The 22,498-nt window shown below is 46.2% G+C and overlaps 1 protein-coding gene across 5 annotated transcripts in view; it reads right to left on the bottom strand.

Annotated features, from left to right (window-relative positions):
- nckap5l (NCK-associated protein 5-like) overlaps positions 1-22,210 on the bottom strand; it is a 28,964-nt gene extending 6,754 nt beyond the window's left edge. Inside the window, exons 1-7 of one of the 5 annotated variants that reach the window (XM_037479203.2) lie at positions 22,035-22,209; positions 9,370-9,458; positions 1,901-2,041; positions 1,177-1,245; positions 1,043-1,081; positions 829-948; positions 49-141 (exon numbers count right to left, since the gene is read on the bottom strand). In XM_037479203.2, the coding sequence (XP_037335100.2) occupies positions 49-141; positions 829-948; positions 1,043-1,081; positions 1,177-1,245; positions 1,901-2,041 (462 nt within the window). In that variant the 5' untranslated portion in view covers positions 9,370-9,458; positions 22,035-22,209. Of the gene's footprint in view, positions 1-48; positions 142-828; positions 949-1,042; positions 1,082-1,176; positions 1,246-1,900; positions 2,042-4,227; positions 5,056-9,369; positions 9,459-11,570; positions 12,046-17,555; positions 17,638-22,034 lie in introns of those variants that run through there. The other 4 variants (XM_062565687.1, XM_037479204.2, XM_062565691.1 and 1 more) reach the window with 4 other exon arrangements.
- Between the last annotated feature and the right edge of the window lie 288 nt (positions 22,211-22,498).

Here is a 22,498-nt window from a genome sequence, read left to right as displayed (position 1 = left end):
TCCTGTTGTTTCACCCTTAATGTTTGGAAAAGGCTTTGGAATAATCACCTTGGCTTGTGCTTCAGTCTGTGCAGGCTCCACCTGTTTGGCCGCGTCATTGTGCAGCTGTGCATTGTAGTCTGGGAGAGGACCAGCCTGGACCTGTAATGGGAAAATTGATGAGGCAATGATGATGACACTGTATACACTACAGCTCATTGTATACACAGACAACCGGTGGCTATATTGTCCTGGTGTCTGTTGGAACAATAAAGAGCAGAAGTGAAAAGCCGGAGGTCCATTACTGGCTCAGCAGCGTCTGAAAAAATGAAAATAAATTACCACCTCCTTCTGGTCTGCAAATTAAAGCTGTATATCGTATACATGAACTTAACTACTGTGCTTAAGTTGATTTGTCTGTTGTAGTATTTCCATTTTCTACTTTATGCAGTTAGCTTACCGTGTACCTTTTCCAGTCAAACTGGTAGTTTAAGTGCTTTACATAAGCTTTACTTTGGAAGGACATTACTACCATTAAGCAAATAAAATAAATGTATTATTATAGAGGCATTGTGTATTGATGATAATACTTCGGTACATCTACCAACAAAAGTATATGCAGCAGAACCCGAGAACTATTTTAAACATATTTTCACACATTCTCATGTCTTGACATGGCGCCTCCATCCCCCACAAGGCAACTTGACTAATGAAACCTCCAGCTGCGAGCCTGAAGTGGTGCAGTGGTCAAACAGGCCCAGTAAGCGCACGTCTTTCTAATCAATCACACACACACACACACACACCTCTCCAGGGCCTTCAGTCACTGATGAAAGCAGCGGGTTTTACCTGGTAGTGAGCGGTTGGGTGGTTGGGCAGTTTGTGCTGAAAGAGCTCACAAAGCGATCGGTTTTGTCTCTCCAGGTCGAACACCAACATCTTCAGCTTGATGCACTCCTCCCTCAGATCCTGGTCAGAGACAGACGGAGCAGTGAGACAACGGACGGCGCTACAGGTCGCTTCAAATCCAAAACCCGGGGGTGGAGGTGAGACTTTTTGTTACCTTTTGATTGAGCAGCGCTTGGACCACGTGGTTGGCCACCTGATGACACCAAGAGAACATTACATTTAATACACCACCGCCCAGCTGAGCAGAACTTTATGCGGTGTACATTGAAGTCTGCGACGTGAACCAACCTCGTCCAAGCACCTCTCGTAAGCTTCTCTTTGACTCTCATTCGCCAACACCAGAGCAGAGTTTTCAGCCTGCGAGGTTAACCACAAACCCGCAGTTATACATTTAGTTCTATTATGTATTATACAAAATCACATTTAACTACCCAGAACACACACAGGTAACACAGAAATCTAATATAGTATAAACAATTCAATGCAAGCAAACAGTAAAATGGAAAATTGTTGCTTTGACACACAACTTGTTCATTTAGGAGGTGCTGGTGGGAAGGTGTTGCCTTGTCAAATTCCTCCTTTAAAAGTATCAGAATGAGAAGTAAAAACTCTTCTATCTCACCTGAATCTTGTGATAAACAAACCTTTTCTCTTTTTAAAGCTAACACATAATGAACTGTAGTGGAATTTTCTCATTCCACTACACCCGGATGTCATTAATATCGCTCTCTATTAAAAAAAATGAAACTTCATTGAATCACCTATGAATCCTATTTCCCACAGGAACAGAAACCAACACATTAATTATCCTTATGTATTGATATTTTTCCCCTTAGTTTTTAATTCTTACAATTTTTTTTAATTCAAGTATTACAGGTATAGTTATCACTGCAGTGGTTTTAATTATTTCCTGAATAAATACTGTGTCTCACAGAAGCCACACTAATAATTAATTTAACTACCTCAGTATCAAGTGAATTAGTGATACAGTGTGTTTTTATCGTTTCCTCACCTCCAGCTCCCGGAGTCGGTCCACCAGTTCGCTGCTGTTGTCCTCCAGAAAGGACTCCACATCTCCCTCCTCACCTTCCTCGTCTGAACCAAAGTCTTCATCACACATCCTCTGTTCTGTCTCATCAGACATCGTTCTCATCTGTAAAGGCACAAGGTGACACTGCAACGGTCACGCTCACCAGAGCAACGAAAGGATCTCTCCTGGGAACAAAGAGCGGCAATAAAACCCACGTAATGAGAACGCCCTTCATTTCTTTCAAGTTGCAGCACATCTTGGTTAAAAACATTTCAATAAGCTCACAGCAGTAAGCTATACAGATTTTACATTTATGAAAAATTAAGTACCGGCTTTACATCGCTCTGTATCTGGAGATACCTCGGGTTTAGGTGTGATTTATCATCATCAGAAGAGGAAACCCGATGAAGTCAAAGTGTTTCCACTTTCAAACACCAGTTAACTGACATTAAAAGTACCACCATTCAGTTCATCGGACAGCCACGACGTTTTCGCTCCAACACTGGTCCATAGTTTTAATACATAGCAACAAGAGAGACCGAGATGTCGTAGATGTCCAACGAGTTCACCGGCTCAACCTGCAGAAACCACGCTGAGCTGCACAGACTGCTCGAGTCTGTGAGCGCGCTGCCCTGCAGGACATATGGCCGAGGACCAGTCTAGTAGGCATGGCTCCAGGTGTGTGTGTGTGTGTGTGTGTGTGTGTGTGTGTGTGTGTGTGTGTGTGTGTGTGTGTGTGTGTGTGTGTGTGTGTGTGTGTGTGTGTGTGTGTGTGTGTGTGTGTGTGTGTGTGTGTGTGTGTGTGTGTGTGTGTGTGTTAGAGGGGAACTAAGTGTGTCAACATGGACCTAGATCCAACCATCACATCTTAAGAAGTCGTTAGAGCGGATGAGACAAGCCCGATTCTGTGGCCAATCAGGAACTGGCACAGTTTATAGGTGACACCCAAACAAACTTATAACATTTATGACATCAACCAACTACAATGAGTCTTTAGCACTATAAAACTGTCATGTACTGTCATGTACATCGTTACACCGATTTTTAAAAAAATCTGCATTCACAGAATTTGGTTGTTCATTTTTTACATCCGGCAGTTAGAGAAAAAACACAAATCATTTCTTAGATGTCATGCTAAACTATTTCCTCTTTAACCTCCTTTTTTGGTCTCAACCAACTCCTGAGGGAAATCTCCACCCCGTCCACTGAAAATGACTTATTCATGTAATCAAGTCATTTATCAAGAAAAACTGCCAAACGTTCTAACTACTCAACTGTAAAAAAAGATGATTTTATTACAAAACTATTATTTTGGGCTGTACGTTGATGCTCTGACCAAACAAGACATCTCATTGAACATTCAAACATGAATGTTCACAGTTGATGAAATATTTTATAGGATAAAAAAAAAGGTCAAATCGATAATTGGAGAGAGGAAACATCAGATTAATCGATGAATTAAAAACACACTACTACGAGTATACAACTCAATATGGGGAAATGCTGGATGGTTTGGTGAGAGGTGAGCAGAGGCCTGCTGGGCCTCGTGTAACTGGAGCTGTTTGCAAAGCGTTTACAGGAAGATTATCGAACGTCACTTTGGGCCGTGAAGCCTGACTGACAAACCTAAGCAGCACCGTCCAAAGTGTAGGGAGCTTATTGAGCCGCAATTGACTGCACCATCCACACGTATAATGGAGGGCCGATCGATGGGGCCCCCCATCTAAGAACGGGAGCAGATATTAGCCGTCCGTTTGACCTTGGAGACCTTGGGGCGGTTATAAATACCGGCTTTCTCTTCGCCTAATGCACATTAAAGCTCCCGGCAGCAGGCCCGACATGCAGGCACTCATCTACCCGGGCCAACATTCAAATGGAAATTACAGCGTGCAGAAAAAGACAAACAAAAGTGCAGCTAAAAATAAAACATGAAAATGCGGTTCTGCTGCTTGCGGTTTCTTTTTGATGTGCAGAGCGAACGTCACAAGCCTCACTGAAAATGCCACCAGAAACAGGGATCCCTTGAAACAAGTCAAGTCCCTTTAATCCAGCGCCGCATCGAAGACCTAATGATATACGATCAGAGACCGGATCAACTGATTAAAGAACTTGTAGTGGTTCGGTCATCATTGATCACACAATCTTTGCCCAGCTTTAAAAAAAAAAAAAAGAAAATTAAAGCTGCAAGCAGCGATGAACGGGCCTTCGCCTATTCTCGCGCGTCGGGGTGGGGCGGCGGTCGGCCGGGCTCGCGGGTCAAAAAAGACTAAAGAGACTAAACGAATCACTCTCGGGGCTGCCATTCAAACCTGAATCTGCGGCCTCGCGAACGGAATCCACCGACGCCGGGCTGTTGCCCCGCTGCAAAAGACCTGCGGAGTAATTGTTACGGGTCTCGGGCACGATGACCACAATAAGTATCACAGCAACACTTGTCTCGTTCTCCAGTTTGCGTCTGTATAATTGATTCAACACATATACACATCCAGTGCATTTTTCTTGTCCTGTATATCTTAGATATCATAGATGCAGTCTCAATCAAGGTTAATTCCCAGAAATATCCACCTGTAATTACCTTAGCTGTTATTTCTGCCTACTATAGTTCCTATTGACCAACTACATAAGGGATATTTCCATACCATATTGACTATGATAAACGTATACAACTCTTATTCACATATGGACGTTGCACTTTAGAATGTGTATTGATTAACTCGGCATGTACCAAACCATATTGACAAGTAAAAAAAACAAAATATGACTAAACATGACTGAATAAATCACCGCCCAAAACATGTTAAAGATAAGTGGCATTATAAGTACAATTTAAGTGCTACCATTTGTTAGTGCTACGGTTTGCTAGTGTTTTGGTCAAGGTAGAGTCTAAAAAGGTGTGTCTTGAGTTTTCGACGGAAGATGGAGAGGCTCTCTGCGGTCCTGATGTCATCAGAGAGCTCATTCCACCATCTGGGAGCAGGACAGCAAAGAGTCGCCATCTCGTCGAGTGCTTTTCTCTCAGTGAGGGAGGAACAAGCAGCTTGCCAGATGCAGATCGGAGTGCGTGGGTTGGGATGCAGGGTTTCACCATGTCCCGGATGTAGACTGGTCCCGATCCATTCACAGCGTGGTCCGTCAGTACCAATGCTTTGAACTGGATGCGGGCAGCCACTGGTAACCAATGAAGTGAAGGGAGAAGCGGTGTGGTGTGGGAGTATTTCAGAAGGTTGAAGACCAGTCGAGCTGCTGCATTCTGGATGAGCTGCAGTGGTCGAATGGCGGCAGCAGGGAGACCTGCCAGCAGAGAGTTACAGTAGTATTTGGTGTATTATCAGAATACGATTAGGGCTGTCAACAGATTATAGACAATTAACTAGTTAATCACACATTTTGAAAAACATTTATCTTGATTACAATATTTTTTTCTCTTATATTAACTGTTTACAGTTTAGTAATTTGTTGTTTCAACTCCATAATGAGCTTGACGTGTGTATATTATTTCATTGGAATGAGGGGCATATGAATCATATCATTTAATGTTAGATTCATGCTCATTGTGAAGGAAATGAATATATAACATATTGAAAAGCATTGAAGACGCACATTACATTACGTGTCATTTAGCTGACGCTTTTAAACAACAAAGTAGTTAGTTAGCTGCTGCGAGCACGGTTCTACTCAGTGTGTAAATAAAGTGATTCAATCGGGCCAAGTTATTTAGGGCACACGGAAACGTAAACAAAGTGGCGTTAATAGCGTGAAGAGGTGTCTTTTGACGCTGTAAAGCTACCGTAGTTAGCTTAGCTAAAAGACGTATGCTGGGTGAGACTGGAGAACGCACAAGGAAAACGTAATCACTCACCGTCAAAGGCGTTTCCACTTCGTTGAGTACATGTGGACGTAAGCACCGGTGTGTAGTTAGCAAGCTGGCTGACTGGCTGCTCCATCCGGCAGCCGCTAGCTCCACTCGCTATCCCAGTTAGCTGTCCGTGCCGTCGAGCAGATATAACAAGCCCTTAAACAAAACGTACCTCACTGGCTGCACACATCCAAGAGGGAATGAGAACACTTTGCTTACATCCACATAGTAGTAATAGTTCCTGAAGTATAGGTGTGTAGTTAGCAGTTTAAAATACGGAGCGGTGATACTTTGCCTGTTCAACACAAAACCGGAACATGCGCAGACTACGTGCGCGGCTGTGCGCACGTAGTCTGCGCATGTCCGTCAACCAAGAATAGGGAATTCTGGGTGATGAAGTTCTTTAACTTAAAATTTCCCCGTAACATCTATTTACATCACCAAACGTGTTTGCATCTCCACCCGTATGTTGCAGAATACGTGTATTTAAATCCAGATGTAAATATATTGAACTGTCCGTGTTATTTGTCTAGGTTAGATATGTCAAACCCGCGACACGCTGCCAAACGGCTGCGCCGTGAGCCAGCTGTCCTGCATCAGCCTTACCTTCTTCTGTCAGCTGTATGCGCGGCCACGGAGCAGTTTCTGGCCTTAAACTGAAACGAGTTTGACATACCTGCTCTTAAGTGTACAAAGTCCATAACCTCAGCAAGGAGAGTAAACTGAATCATTTTGTTCGTTAGATCAGAAGACACGCGTTTAAAAAGAGGAGGAAAAAAAAAAAATTGATTTCGCCGGGACACGATCTCACGACCATAGGATCGGGGGGGCGGTTTCTTACCAGGAGAGCTAAACCTTCTGATGGGTTTGAGAATTCGAAAACTCACTGAAATAGGATCGGTCACTCTCCGCCAAAAATACAGGAAATATTCACACTAAAAAAATTATAACTGCCTTCCTGTTTGTTTTAGAGAAAATTCCTCAGAGACTTTTTTAAGTCTCCCTTTAATACATTTGGTAAAAAATCAGCGGACTTGTCGGTCAAACAGGGTGCGGGCGGGGCTTCGTCAAAATCTTCCAGGGGGCGCAATGGAGGCAATTTTTCACTTTTGATCCAAAACTGCACATCAGGTCTGTAAAGGTCATCACGTAGGATACTCACAGAGGTTTTCAAGAGTTTTGGAGTGTGCCGAGGCTCAGAAGATGTGCTTGAACTTTCATGCGAATATGGCGACGTCACAGCCACAAAGTTGGTCCAAAACTCCCAATTCTCACTGTGAGCCATCGTCACAGTCTTACGTCTTATATTCCCAGATTTGAAGTTGATCAGATTAAAGGGCTGGGAAATGGACATGTAAATGTACAAACTTTGCATTGACCTAAGCCAATAGGTGGCGCTATACTTTTTCGAAAATCACTGCATGGCATTACTTAAAGGCCTACACAAGCATCATGAATATACATTTATAGCCAGAAATATCAATGTTCCTTGGAGTTATACCATTTTACATTTTGGAAAAAAATCGTCCAAAATTGTCCAAACTGCACGCAAGCTCACGCCCAGGTGGTTTTATGAAAACTCTTGATTTTAATAACTTTTGACCCCAAGGCTGTCAGGAACCAGTTGCCAAATTTTGAAATGGATCGGATTTAAACTCTCGGAGGAGTTCGTTCGTTTGTAAATGCAAAAATTGAAGGAAATGGCCAAAAATACACAGAATCACCACAGCGCCCCCTAATGTTCAAATATTCTGGGAAAATTTGGGGATGTTCTAGGACTCATTGTGAACATGTCCTCAAAATTTGGTGAAAATGACGGTTAGAAAAAAAAAAAGTTATAGGCCTTTGAACTTTCAGGACACAAACCTACAAACTTCATTGGTCCATAACTTTATTGAAAAATGAGATATCAACATTCTTTCAATAACTTTTGATCGCATCGAGCCAACGATCATTTTGCCGAAGATTTCGTAAGAATCGGACCAAGCGTCTGGGAGGAGTTCGCAAAAACGTGTTTTTCACAAAATTCAAAATGGCGGCCATAAAACGGTAGGCGCATTTGCATACCATAATTTTTTTTGTGTACAGCACATCCAAGAGAACCTGTGTGAAAAGGTTCCAAGTCGATCGGTAAAAGTAAAAAAAAAAATTAACATTGCGGCCACTTTGGGGGGCGCTAGAGAGTTCTTTTTTCTCTCCTCTAATTGCGGGACCCGAATCATACGTCAATTTTGCGCACTTCTGATGCGCGTGCAAAAATTCAAGAGTTTTTGAACATGATAAAGTCCCCAAAAGTGCGTTCGAAGTGGCGAAATAATAACGAAGAAAAATAATAATTCTTGCAATTTCAATAGGGCTTTCGCCCGACTTGCAGTCGGCTCAGGCCCTAAATACAGCTGCTTTGTGAACTGCCCTATTGTCAGGAAGGTGGTGGATTGGGAGCCGGTGACACACAGAGGCTCATTGACGGGGTAGAGGGGAGGGTCAAATGGGGGGGGGGGGGGGGGCTGCAGTGTCAGGGAGCTCCTTCCACGAGAGGAATGCAGAGAGTTAGTGCTGCTCGTATTCTGTGCCAAAACCACAATGTGAATCTTTAATCTAGGAAATTACTCCTGTGACTGTATTTATCTTATCTTATACTTATCTTTTTTTTGTAAAAGAACATCTGTTGGATGAATGTACTTCAGTAGATAAAATACAACATTTTCCTCAGTGAGAAACATGTTGTATTTGGTAGCTGTGAATGGATGCCTTAAAAGTCTGGGAAAATAACTGATGATGTCATGATGATGTGTCGATCCATTGATTTTAAACCCCGGCCTCTGCTACGCTATCTGGTCTCTAGATGTGTCTCAGATGGTCTTCAAGCGTTATGGACGTGTCACTTTGAAGCACAGCGGGAAACATGTTGCAATAAAAGTGATGTTAAAAATGGAATGATCTGGAGCCACAAAGTGTTGGGATGAGAGACGTTTGCATCGATGATTATTATATATCAACATAAATCTGAAGGTTAAACAGTTTTCTTCTTAAAAATGCAGCCTTCTCAAAGCAAGGCCAGCCATCAGACGCACCACAGCGCTCGCAGCCTGAGGTCCGATCACTGAACACTGCAGAGAGGATCAGGAGTGAGCATGTCCTGCTTTTGTTCCCAGATGGATACCTGCACATGACCAACGCGAGCCGCCGGGACAACAAATGGAGCGCAACGCGACACCAGAGGGAAACAAACGCGTCCCTATCCACGGTGTCCTTTAAACAAATGACCCAGCAGCAACTTCTGCAAAGGTCGGTGGGACTTTTTATGGACGTTTTATCAGCGAGATCGAAAGTTTCTTTCATTTTCTTTCTTTTTATTGTTCAACGAGCCTGACGAACGAGCAGCAACGCAGATGAAAGGAAGTCAACAGAGGTCACTTTCACCTCTGACATTCAGTGAGCGGAGTTTAACCACAAACTGTGACACATTCTGACCCCTTGGCCCGCGTCGGACAAGGAGACAACCGGAAAATGAACCGAGAATGAAAACCTTGGTTATTGGCGGCCATACAGCAAATGTGACCCTTCTCTGGCAGCATTTTGCCCAGACACTCACCTGTAGTCGCAGCTGTCGTTATGCTCTCTGAGGAGGAGTCGGTCTCCGGTCACGAGGCGCCTCGGTCTCCCAACAACAAAACCACGGAGCTGAGGGGGGAACACGAGACACGAGACACACTGTAAGTTTCAATCAATGAGCCATCAGGCTTCCTGCTTTTTTTTTTTTTTTTTGTGTGTGGATAGAAGCCACAAGATTTGTCCGCCTGTCACGAGAACCCGAAAAATGTCTAATGGAGGGTGTTTTGGGGCCATCGAGAGAGGGGCGGGGCTTAGTTTGAGGCCCTTGTGACCTCTGCTGTGTTGCGGGGGGGGGGGGGGAAGGCTGCGGCTTCCCTCTCGTGGTCGACAGGAAACCGAGAGGAGAGGAAGACGCTCCGTTGCTCTTGGGAGATACCGGCAGACCCCTTTCTCCCCCCCCCCCCCCCCCCCCAGCCCCACTTTTCATCTCTGAAGTGTAATGAAAGAAAGGGATGAATAATTAAGCAGACCCCCCCGCGTTTTAAGTCCTCTCTGCTCACACAGGACTGAACGCATCGACTTTCACACAAAGAGTCATTTTTTGGGAGTTTCCCTTGTTAATTGTGTTCACTTGGCTAAAAAAACAAAACAAACACATGTAGGACCGGAACGGGACCCTCGCGGCTGCTTCAGCGACTTTGGCGTTTTGTCTCATCACCTCCGGCGTGTTCAGAGTTCACTCTTCATTTGCAAAAGGGTAACACGGCCTGATCCTTTTAGAGCTTGTCGGACTCTAATGGGATTAGAGGTGTTGAGCATCTGCCCTCTCAATCTGGGCTTCAGTGGAGCAGATCCCCCGGTCTTCTCAGTCCACCCGGGCCTGAGAAGGCAGACGGCGGTGTGTGATCCGTGCCGCGAGGACGAGATCACAAAGCCGGCAGATCGCAGGGCTCAAAAAGGGAAAAAAGCACAGAGGGACCTCGGCCAGTATTTATCTTGCAGAGGAAAGGCTGTGGGGTTTTTTCCCCCCCACAGCTGGCCGGTTGAGCTTTGAAATATCGAGCGTAGATGAGCTTCAAGGAATGAGGGCAAAAAAAATAAAATAAAAAAATGATTTCAAAAAAGGCGACTAAGCCGAAGCAGTGAAGACGAAACGCACAAAAGCTTCTTAAAATCACGTCGGTCGCACTCAGGCAGGGCCGTCTCAGGATATGTCGAACACCACCCTTTCCATCTGCCAATCTGGGAACATCGCAGATTGAAGTTCTTGCAGTGCAGACAAAGTGTGTAGGCGAGGAGATGTAAACAATGAGGAGAAAACCCTAAATCCCCCACATGAGGGAATTTAAAAGAAGATCGGGGGAAGACCGAAAAATGTAGGCCAATGTTTTTTTGTTTTTTCCCCCACTTGAAAGCATACGCATCAGCACCACCCGATCGTCTGCACCATTAACACTGATGAATACCAAAGAGGAGGAGGAGGAGAGACGTGGGTGACAACGAAATCCGGCTGGGGGAGCTCCCTCGCTGCTGCTTCCTGTCTGATGTTTGGCAGCGAGAAGCGAGACGAATCGAACACAAGCAATATTTGGGATGAGGAGCGGAGGAGGAGGGGATGCGGGCTCCCTTCCCCCCCCCCCACCATAAAGGTTGGATTTGTGCCATGTACGACTGGGAGCAATCAAACTGATCTTCTTCTTCCCTTCGGGGCAGTGAACGCATCACGGTGCTCCTCCATCCCTCCACTACAACAAACCGTGTTCTTCTTTTCACCACACACACACACACACACACACACACGTTTAAGCAGCAGTTTGGCAGATTTATGACACATTGTGGCCCAAAACAATGCAACATTATGCCGTGTTTGTTTTGGCCAAAATACAAATAAACAACAGCATGCTGTAAAAGAGCTCCTGGAATGCAAGCTAGCCCGGAGATATCAATGCTAACACACACACACACACACACACACACAGACAGACAGCAGATCAGACCCGAAGAGTCATCAAGTCCATTCGTGTAAAGCCAACAACAGAAAACCCCTCAACACACATGTGTCCCGTCACTTCATTCTCACGCGAGTACAAACGGGCTCTTGACACAGAAGCTCCGTCAGAAACAGGAAGACAAGGAGACACCGTCTAGGAGACCACAGAACCCCGTGTCAGCTGGGCCAAAAATCACGCTCTCCACCCCCCGCCCGACCCTCCTTGAAGTGGACGCTTTGCGTCCTCTCACCTTCCTCTCGCTGACTTTTCAGTCATCCAGTCGGCGTATCCAGGAGAGATCTCCTCGCGGCAGAATGAAAGGCACCAGAGGAAGAAAAAAAAAAGGAAAAAAAGAGAAGGAGCAGCAGAAAGGCCACAACCTCACATTTCTGTTTTCCAGCTGCTGCAGAGGAGATTATTTCCCTCTCTGTTCAAAGTGCCGTCACCCTGCGAGTGAGGAAGCCGGTTTCCTCTACGCTTCAGCTAGAAGAGGCCTGTCCTTGGGCATGTGCATTGTGTGTGTGTCTGTGTGTGTGTGTGTGCTGTCTGCAGAGGCTGCCATGTCTCCCATTGTTCCAGGGCGAGTGAGGCAGGCTTCCTACCCCGATAGACCCTGCCTACTACAACAGCTGTGGACCAGCCCCCACCTCGCTGCCACTCTCCTGCTCTCCTTCTCCCCTCCTCCTCCTGCTGCTGCTGCTGCTCTTCCTCCTCCTGCCTCTCTGATGCTGCTGCTGCTGCTGCTAAACATTAACCCTCCAGCTGCCGGCTCAGGCCCATTAAAGAGGTGGAGAGGAGGGGGTTGCGTTTTTTCAAAAGACACCCTACCACGTAACGGACAAAGGAACTTAACAGAGAGAGGATGTCCGACGGCCGCGTTGGACTGACAGCACTTCTGCAAAGAGCCGCTCGGTGCCCTAGAAAGAAAACCGGCTCTGTGCTAAGAGGATTGGCTTCCTCAATCGCAGTGGTAATAAGTGTTGGACTGGGTCCAGAGGTTGGACGGTTGTTTGTGACGAATAGAGCTCCCCCCCCCCCCCCCCCCCCCTCTCCCCTCCTGTATTCGACCAGTATTACCTGATTGCAGATCAGCAATTATTGCTGTTTAAATGCATTTGAGAAACTGACAATGTGACGGACTGTCCACCAGAGGGTGCTGACAAGTAAGGTTTTGACACAGAAACAAATAAAAAAAGATTGAGATCATGACCTATCAATAATTTTTGATTTACATTATGTATTTATGTTTAAGGACATACGAGTATTGGGCTCAGGCATCCAGTATAGTTGTGTTTTGGTGAAAAAGTGAAAATCTACCATCAATCAATCAATGCTGCAACATTGATGGATTTTTTTCAATGATTTCAAACATTATCATTTGTGGCATCTGAATATGCACTGCAAAAATATACATTATTTAAATATAATTACCGGCATCTTTAACTATTTTGATATGGGACTGAAATATCGATGGAAATAAAAACAGATGCCGGATCAATCTACACTGAAAATAATTGTCAGTCACTCTTATGAGCTTGTTTTGATAAAACAAAAAGTTACTCAATTTACTATCACACAAAAACATCCCAGTTTTTAGTTTTAGTTTACAATCCTGTATTAACAAATCCTCACACCTGAAAAGCAGGAAGCAGAGATGTGTTACATTTGGTTGATCCACTTCAATCAACAAACAGTCAACTTAATTACAATTAACAATTGGTTTAGACTCGGATGCTGTTACGTTCTCACGCACAGTGAGGGTTTATCGCAGCGGCGCGTCGGCCGTGTGCTTCACCTCGGCAGGTTCCCCCCCCCCCCCCCCGATGTGACTCATCTGCTCGCCTCGTTAATGAAGCCACATCATGCTCCGACATACCAGACATGATGACAAAGTGGCCGGGCGCCAAGGCAACGACAACAACAACAACAACAGGGGGGAAACAAAGGTTTTGGGGTATTGACTGGAGGAGGACGGTACAATGACGTAGTAATGGAAGAAAAAAAACATCCCAAGAGCCAACAGCTGCCTCTTCAAACTGACCTGCAGAAGTGGACCTTTTTTCAATTTTGACCCTCATTGAGTCGACAAGAGACGTGACCCAAATCGATTTTGCCCCCCTACAGGCAAAATGAAGCGCCCCAGGGTGCTCACATGAGTGTCAGTTGTTTCGAGCTAGTGTCGTTCAGATTCGACCAAAACAGTCGAGCCAATTTGGCGAGTATACAACTTGTCCCGGATTCACAAAAGGTACTTGTATTTTAGTGGAGTTTTTCCATTTTCTGCAACTTCATACTTCTATTCAACTACATCTCAGACAAACATTGTTCTTTTTTTACCACATTTATCCGATAGCTTTGGGGACTTTACAGATTACACTTCTTTTCCACTGCTCAGTGTGCTCTGCTTTCAGACAAAAAGACACCAATACATACATTGTTTAGAATGAGGGGAAACCCCAAAGACAAAATACTGCACAGGTCACAATGACTGAACCACATCAAAAGGTAAAACATCACCACAGAGGCAGAGCGTCACATCAGAAACCCCCCAGAAAGAAGCAGCTCGTGTCCAGTGAGGATTTATCCTCTTATTACTGAACACATATGGCCGCCCTGCCCGCTCCGTCCTCTAATCTCTGGGAGCCGGAGACGATCTGCACCGGGAACGTCGCTACGCCAATGACAACGGGTTTTAAAAAAACAAATGAAGAGCAAATGAAATGGCTGTAAAATGTGACTGCTGGTTGAGCATCAGACGCAGACAGGGTTATGAACAAGGGATTACCTTTAAGGGAGGACATTTAAAAAAAAAAAAAAAAAAAAAAAAAAAGCAAAAGCATCTGAATTCTTTAAGGAAAAAGGGAAGGTATTGTTAATGTTAACATTTCCTGTGTAATGTGAAAAAAAGGAATAAAATAAATTGTCTATTGGGTGGAATTGGACTTTTAGGCCCAGCTGTGTATTCGTGGAGGTTTATTCACCGGGTCGTTCTTTAGCGCGTTGCGTTCATCAAGACGTGACCTGAGGAAACCGATGAATTACTACAGCAAGCGGCAACTACTAGTTGAGCAATGAAAGAAGGACTCAGCTGGGTGAGACGTTAACGCACACAGACATCTGCATGCCATGAATGGGGCATTGAGGGACTGGCTTCCCTTCTAAGAGGGTCAAAGGCTGAACAGGCAAGACATGACCTGAATGAGAGGCGGTCACATGGTCCCCCCCCCGGAGCAAATGCAAGGGAAAACGAGGATGACTCCCAACATAAAAGCTGTATTGTCACCTCCCTCCCAACCTCCACTTTCCCCTCGAGTGAGGATCTCCTCAAATTCAAAGAGCTCAACGGTGGTGCGGATGTGAAGAGAGTCGTGAGGCAATGCAACTCCTGTGAGTCCTAAACATCTGGAAAGAACGGCACACACACGTGACTGAAGTAAGGATATCGCAAAAAACACAAATCAAAAGCTAGGATTCGTTGTCACATACACATTGAATGTTTTAGGGAGTTTTGGTCGGCAAAACAAAGTGATTTGAAAGACTTTTTGACAAAACAATAGAGAAGAGCGACCAACTATAGACATTATTTTTAGTTGCAGGCAGGCCAAGTAAAAACACAGATCTCCACGCTCCGGTAGCAGATGGTCCACCGCCGTTTGTGGTCACGCCGGCTGAAGGGAAGGAAATATCTTGAAGGTTCTGAATCGGGAGCAGTAAATCACACTGGAGGGGTGAAAACCTCCATTGAGAGGCAGACAGTTTAATGGGCGCTGATGCCCCGCGGCTCCATCAGACCACGGAGAGAGAGCTAATCCGCCGACAAGGAAACCCGAGACACAGCGGGGAGGAGATGTGCCGGCCAGGAAGCCGGCCAGTAAACACCCTGCCGGCGTCGGCGGAGGCCCCTCGCGTTACATGGCGTGGAAGCCTCGGCTCAGTCGGACCTCGTTAGGGAGTCGAGGGGTCGGGGCTTCGGGAACTACGTCGGATGCTTGAGCCGAACTAGAAGAGATCATTACCGTCACGTGTGATTCGTCGATGGAAGAGTGAAAATCAAGTGGCCGCTACTTTCATTAAAAATGGATACTTACGGGACTTCTTTGCCTTTGATATTAGAGATGAATATCTCCAGGGCATCGCCAGGATGACGATGGATGAAAGTTTGGGTACTTTGAATCTATCAATATGGCTTATCGAAACACGAATAATTCACAGGGTTTCACTAGATTACGAGTTTTGTGTATTAATGCATCAACGGAGCAGCAGTCGACTTGTCGCCATGTGAAGATACAGAGGAGTAGTGTCCAGCTGATCAGAGAAGGAAGTCACTGTAGCGCGCCGGTATCCCAGCTTCCCTTTTCTTTGTTGCCGGGGCAACCTAGCACGCCTTCAGAGGGCGTCACGCTGGTTATCTTTGCTGCTCTCGAATGGCGGTTGGAGTGGATTGCGCCATCCTTATCGCAGGCGCAAAGCACCCACCCTCGGGTCCCCGTCCAGGTGCACACTGCGAGCTCGGGTTTGGAGCATGTTGAGAGGCGATCAAAAGGCAAAAGGCAAAAAAAAAAAAAAGAAATCACTAATAATTAGTTTCAGCCAACTTTAGAGTGAGGTTTTTATTTCTGCCTTACTCCAGAGCCGCAGAAATCTGTCACGTGCAAACAAGATGTATGTTCTCCAGTTCATTTCTGCAATCATAAAAGCCCAGTAATGACAACCATTCGCCGCGACCTGTAATCAAAAAAAGGCAGGTTTCGTACCACCGTAAATACTCCAGAGGTGGCGTCTCCCCGCCAACCAGACGACGAGCAGCCAGACTTCTGACATTCTGTCCAGCTGCACGCTGCGTTTTTCCACCAGAGTCAGCAAACGTCTCCAATACCTGATTCCTCGGTGAGTCACAAATCGCACCAAACTGCTGAACCCTGACGTGCCTGGAAAATATGTAGAAGGCTGAACAAGACACTGGTGAAGGAGGCCAGACGAGTTAATTCGGGTCATCCCGTCCAGTGGTTCACAGCTGCTACGATGCAAAAAGGCGCGACCGAGCCAGCTCGGTGCAGTTTAACCTTTTTTTTTTCTTCCTGGGATCATAACACTGACTCACTTTTATCACCACAGCGTCTGCAGTAAATCAACATGGTGACCCATTCTGCGAGGATCGAACCGCGTCAAATCAGCCCCAACCTCCGACTCACATTCTACGCTGGAGCTGGGGAAGAGGCAGTGGGGCGGGGGAGGGAGTGTCGCCTGCATTGCATGGGACGTGAGAGTGGCGACACAGCCAACAAGCCAACGCATCACCCCCCCATGACGACGGGTGAACGCGTGGGTGCTCCGTGGGCAGAAAGGGGCGCGAGTAGCTGGATGATGCGCCGGGTCTCTGCGTCTGGCCACCAGCCGCACCAAGAGTCGGGATACTCATCGTTCACATCCTTTTCCCAAGGTCTGGCCCAGGGGGGAGGGGGCTATTTATGGGACAGAATCAAAGATAACATTGGGGGGGAGAAGGGGGGGGGGGGGGGGTGTTATATATAGAGATCCTTAGTCAAGCCTCCGAACAATCTGCTCTCCATCAAAACCGACAAGCGCGCCTGCCGTGGGAAGGTGGCTGATGTTTTTCAGGGCATGTAGGTTGGACAGCAGCAGCTCACTGAAGCACCTTGTGGGAAGGGTTTAGGGAATGAAGGGAACACATTTATTTTAAGACAAATCTAAATAAACTACAGGGGTGCACAAAGGAGCACTGTTGCGGTTAAAGACTGCCCGCACATAGAGACAAAGCAGCTCGAACTGTCGCTGGTATTCTTTTACACACGCCGAGTTCATCCGAGTCGTCACAGGTCAAAAACCTCAGCAGGGGACATAATACGCCGTGTGGGCATTACGAAAAAACACGGAATAAAATGGATGGTTTCTTTATCTTTCTCGTCCAAACAGGACGTGGTCGGGACTCGGTTTGCTTGAATTGATTAAAGCTAAATTCCTAGCAATATTTCCTTTGGCCAGACTGATGAATTGAATGTTTGTTGCAGCAGCAGCAGCTAAAGCAGCGTTTGGCCAACTTCAATGTTTGTACGACCACGGATTCCTGTGTAGGGTGAGCTCGGAGTACGTGTGAGCTCCAGTGTCAGGAGTCCTTCCGCGCCCTCACGCATCCTGCGTATTTTAGACGTGGCGTCGGGTTAAAGCAGTTCATGTGAAGAAGGAGAAGACGAGGCCGGAGCGTTTGGGTTGTTACCTGCTCCGTGTTCTGCTGATATTCTGCATGCGAATGACGCCGATAAGACTGGAGGCGGTCGGGCTTCTAGGAGACAATGCAGAAAAGATTATTTCCCTTTGATCTAAATATCTGCATTGTGTGCAGACAGTCACGCTGCCGATGCTGAGCCCCGTGTCGCCCCCCCCCCCCGCTGTGAGCTCCGCTGTATCGCGCCGACTCAGCTGGGTAATTAATGAATATTTTGCCATGCTAATGCGGGCCCCCGAAGTGCCTTTGGTGTATAACCATGGTAACTACGGCACCCGCAGACGAGTGATTACACCGATAGATGATAAGGAGGTCTCAGCCCCAGCCTTCTTCTTCAAAGCACGGTCGTTTACACAGACGGCTGGAGGGGTGGGGGAGGGTTGGGGGGGGGGGGGGGGCGTTACTGGAGAGATAGGCCCGACTGCGGGAGGCTCGGACCCGTCTGCGCACCCCAGCAGGCTTCAAACTGACTAGATCACCGTCCGTTGCGCTTCCCTCCGTGCACTACGCGGCCTGATGAGGCCTTTGAAACCACAGCGGATCGACTATTTGATCATTGAGCTCCAAGCAAACATGAAATCCGAAGAAAAGGCTGGACTTTAGACTGCCAGCTGGACACAGGTCATTTGAAATGATTACTAAACATTAATACAAATAATAATACTAAGTGAGAGGATGACAATCTTAAATGATTAAATCAACTATAAAAGTATATCGGCAATGATTTTTCATCCCACATTTTCACATTCAAAACTGGCTTGATGAATGACCCAAGTTGAAGAAGGAATTGCCTGGTATGGTGCTTCCTCATTTCATTTCCTCTATGACCCACATGGGCCTGTAAATAGATACCTGCGTAAACCACCTGTACAACTGCTGATCAAGTGCCGGACTCATGATTTAAACTGCATCACGTTTAGTGGACTACGACGCCTATTAAATAACCAAAACCAGTTAACAGGACCAACAGCCAAATTAAACACTTACTCCATGCCACGTTCCCCCCCCCTTCTATAATAAAGTCTGAACGCCGCCTGTGACTGCAACAAGATGTGGGACCCAAAGGCGTGCAGAACATCTGTGAGCAATTAGAGGCGAACAGAGCGAGCAGGCACTTATTCTGCCCATTACACTTGAATAAGTCCCTGGCTCGGCTCGCTCTCCCCCGTGATGTCATGCGCCGCAGCTCGGATACGCAATCTCAAAGTCGCACTGGGGACAGAGCTTCTCACAGAAAAAAACTTCAATCGAGTTCAAAAGGTTTTCGCGACCGGCCCAGAAATGCACCGCGGAGCTCTGAGGTCCTTCCTCGGGACGGAAACGTTCACAGCGCCACCGGGTCCTCGTGTTCTGAACCGAATAGCGTTCCAAATGTGACACGTTCATTCAGAAATCCTCTCCCCCGGCCCCCAAAAAAAAGAAAAGAAGCAATAAGTCCAGAGTAAACTTTGAATTCAAGCTGCTCTTCTGCCGCCCTCCCCTCCAGAAATGTGTTGTGCTTGTTCCTTCTTCGCTGTGCAGGATGATGTTCACCGTCTACACATCCATCTGCTGGAGGAGGTTCACCTTAAAATCGGAGTTCCAACACGTGTTTCAAACGAGACGATCGGGTGGAATTAGAGCCACGCGCATGGAAATATTCATTCGATATACGGCTGATTGTCGTCCTGCAAGAGGCCCGGATGTAAACCTTTAGTGGATCGTTGGAGGAGAGAAGTGGGCTTCTTCTGTGTTTTAAGGGAAGGAGCTTTTGGGCCGGCAGTCGACTCTCTACACTCCGAATGCATTTATTCATGTTACTTATTTATGATCATGCTGGGAGCGCCTGGGAGAGATCTCGGATACGGCAACCGGCGCAGGTTGCTGTGATGTGGAAACTTCCTGAAGTGGAGACGTCTCGTTGGGATGAGGAACAAGGAGAGTAGTAGTAGTAGTTTTTTTTACAATCTTTACAGCAGCCGTTTCTTTTTGTGGTAAAAAAAAAAAAAGGGTTTTCTGACATACATTCTTCTTATCTGAAATGTTTTCAAACGTGTGTTTGGTTGAGGAGAACTACTGCTGGTGGCAGATGCTTCAAGCGATGTCCTCTGAGGAACCGTCGATCGGGGGTTTAAGACCACGAGTGTGACGACGACAACAGAAAATGTGTGAGCTTCTGGATCAGTTCCTCTTCTTCAGCATTTTTTTGCTGAGATAGCAAACCAACAGCTACTAGTGCAGCGAACATACATCTCAGACTGAAGCTCGGCAATTGAGCCACTTTCTGGATAATGAGGGCGGAAGGTTTTGACAAAGAAACCAGGCAAACCGAATAATTTCCCCTTTTTCGGGGGGGGGGGGGAGTCAGAGGAGTCCATCACTTGGTTCTAATCATGAAGTCATTGTTCTAATGCACCTTTGTGTCATGCGGCCCGCATGTATCGGATTGGTCTCCAATGGCCAAAAGCAACAAACCACAACATTACATCAACATACTGCATGGGAGAGGCACCGTGGATACGTCATTTTAGCAAAGATTCATGGAGCATTTCAAAGGGGATCTTCAGCTAAACTTTAAATATTTTATAGCTCGAAAGTTGGCCACAGTTCAAACAATCTCTCCATCCTCGTTTCGTTTGACCTAAAGTCTGGTCGTCCTTGAGAAGTTGATGGGACAATGAAAACAGCGTGAGCTTAAATCTGGTCTAAGACCAACAGACACAGATCATTAAACGCGGCTGTTTTTCCCCCCCTCAAAAAAAAAAGGACTCTTGAAAAGCTACACAGCAACATCTACAGTGTCTTAATTCTAGTGTAATCTCATAAAATATGGTACAACCCTTTTTAAGATGACCGGGACGGGGGTTTATGGCCAATAAAATCCTAAGCTATGCGAAAACAAACAAGAAACAATCCGCTCCTCGTGACTGTAATGCCATTCAGAAAATGTGTTATCACGTTGCGTGAATAGCAGCATTGTTAAAGTGGGATCCAATAACACTGTGTTCACTGCCAATACTGATCCCAATAAGTTCCTGCTCCGGGAAAAACACGGGCACCAATCCGGGCCGTTACTTAGAGGGGACCCTAACCCGAACCTCTAATGAAGCTCGAACCATTTGTCAACTCGTTTTCTTACAAAAATGCCAAACATTTCCCGTTAAAACTTCGAAGTTGTGAGGATTTACTGCTTTCCGTTGTTGGGAAGACAAAAAAAAAAGCAATTTGAGAAACAGGTTTTCTCTGTGGTCTTATATTTTATTGTTGGAGTGTGGATTTTGAATAGTGGTTATTTGTAAGGAATTAGCTTGGTGGAACTAACAATCCAGCCTTTTAAAATGCTTTAGTTTTCATTTCAACTGTAAAACAGCTTGAAAGCTACTGAACAGATAAAAGCTAACTTCAGCAAAATGCAAAACAAAGTCAAATAAATAGCGACATATAAGAACAGTTTATGACCACATGAATTTGCATTTTTGGTGACATGAATCCAGAACCTGTGGGATTCTTTTGGGGTTTGGATCGTGAGATTCACAATGAGTTGAATATCTCTTGTGTACAAACTGTAATGGAATCGCTTATCTGCCACATCAGCTATGTGTGATGCAAGTTTTAAGTTACATCACATTGACTCGGTGTCAGCTTCCCAACTGACATTAGCAGAATCCACTTCTTTAACCCCCCCCCCCCTCCCCCCTTTGAAAAACAACAACCTGCAAGTATCACACTCTGCACAAACATCATTCTGCATACTGAAGCTCAAACATCCATGTGATGGAAATATATGCACATTTTTCAGTGGAGGGCGGACTTTAAACCAGCTGGGTAAAACGAGTGATAAGATAAACATGATGTAACATTGACTGGAACTCAGGGTGCTTTACCCTCCCCGCACATAATCACGCCTTCATTCATGACCTGCTGGATCGGAGCCTGCTCAATGTGCACCACTGGGTTTCACCTCCATCATTAGACTAAAGGCTCCTCTTCATCGTTTCCACTCAAGGACCGTTAGGATGGCAGCGTGTCACGTTACCCCCCCCCCCCCCCCCCCTTTAAAAACGAGGCTGTGAAAACGCCATGGCTGCTTTATACGCGTGCACGTGCGTGCAACTCAACAGAAACCCAAGTCAGCTCAGTAAAATATAAAATATCTTTTCATTTTTTTCTCTCCCTGGGACAGCAGCAGCCCCCCCCCCCCTCCAGAGGACAAGCAAACCCTGCACCGACATGCCCTCCCCCTTCCCCCCTCTGCCGGGGACCGTGCATGTCGTTACGCCCTTGCGTTTCTCCCACATACGGACAAAAAACCGGTTGGAAAACACCGGTTAATAAAAGAAAGAACGAGAGAAAGCGGTGCGCGCGGGGCTCGCCGGTTCTGTTCGGCGCGCGCGCGCGCGCCCCTCGGAGCCTCCGTCCGTATTCCGGCAGTCACCTTCCTGCCGAGCGGAACGGCGTTTTCCACCCTTTTAAAAAAGAAAAGAACCTCACCTCATGTGGTCGCGAGCGGCCGAAGACGTCGTCGCCTCTCCATGATGAGTAAAAGGAGGTTCGGTTCGAGCTCCGGTTCGAGGCGTCCTCCCCCGCAGCAGCGGCCGCTTTCTCTCCTCTTGCGCCTCGGCGTTCAGTGTTTTGGGTTCAGGAAAAGTGATGTCATTGCATGAAATTGCTTTACCCGCCCCAATTTTTTTTTTTTTTTGGGCTTATTTTTGGGAAGCTGTCCCCCAAGCTGCCAAACATAACTTTAATTTAATTCTTAAAAAGCTGCATGTTTAGAGTGCCGTGAAATTGGCATACTTTCAATGTGCGTGTTAAAGAACGAGTTACTCGGTGCGTATTGTGTTGTCATTCAATGAGAAAATTGTTAATATTTTGTCTCTATCTGGGATATGCTATCACATCTCTTATACTCATTGGACTTGGGGTCTAGCACTCAAATGTGAAGCAAGGCCTTT

This window comes from Pungitius pungitius, chromosome 1 (genome assembly GCF_949316345.1).
Source record: "Pungitius pungitius chromosome 1, fPunPun2.1, whole genome shotgun sequence".
Lineage (NCBI taxonomy): Eukaryota > Metazoa > Chordata > Actinopteri > Perciformes > Gasterosteidae > Pungitius > Pungitius pungitius.
This window is presented reverse-complemented; position numbering and strand designations above follow the sequence as displayed.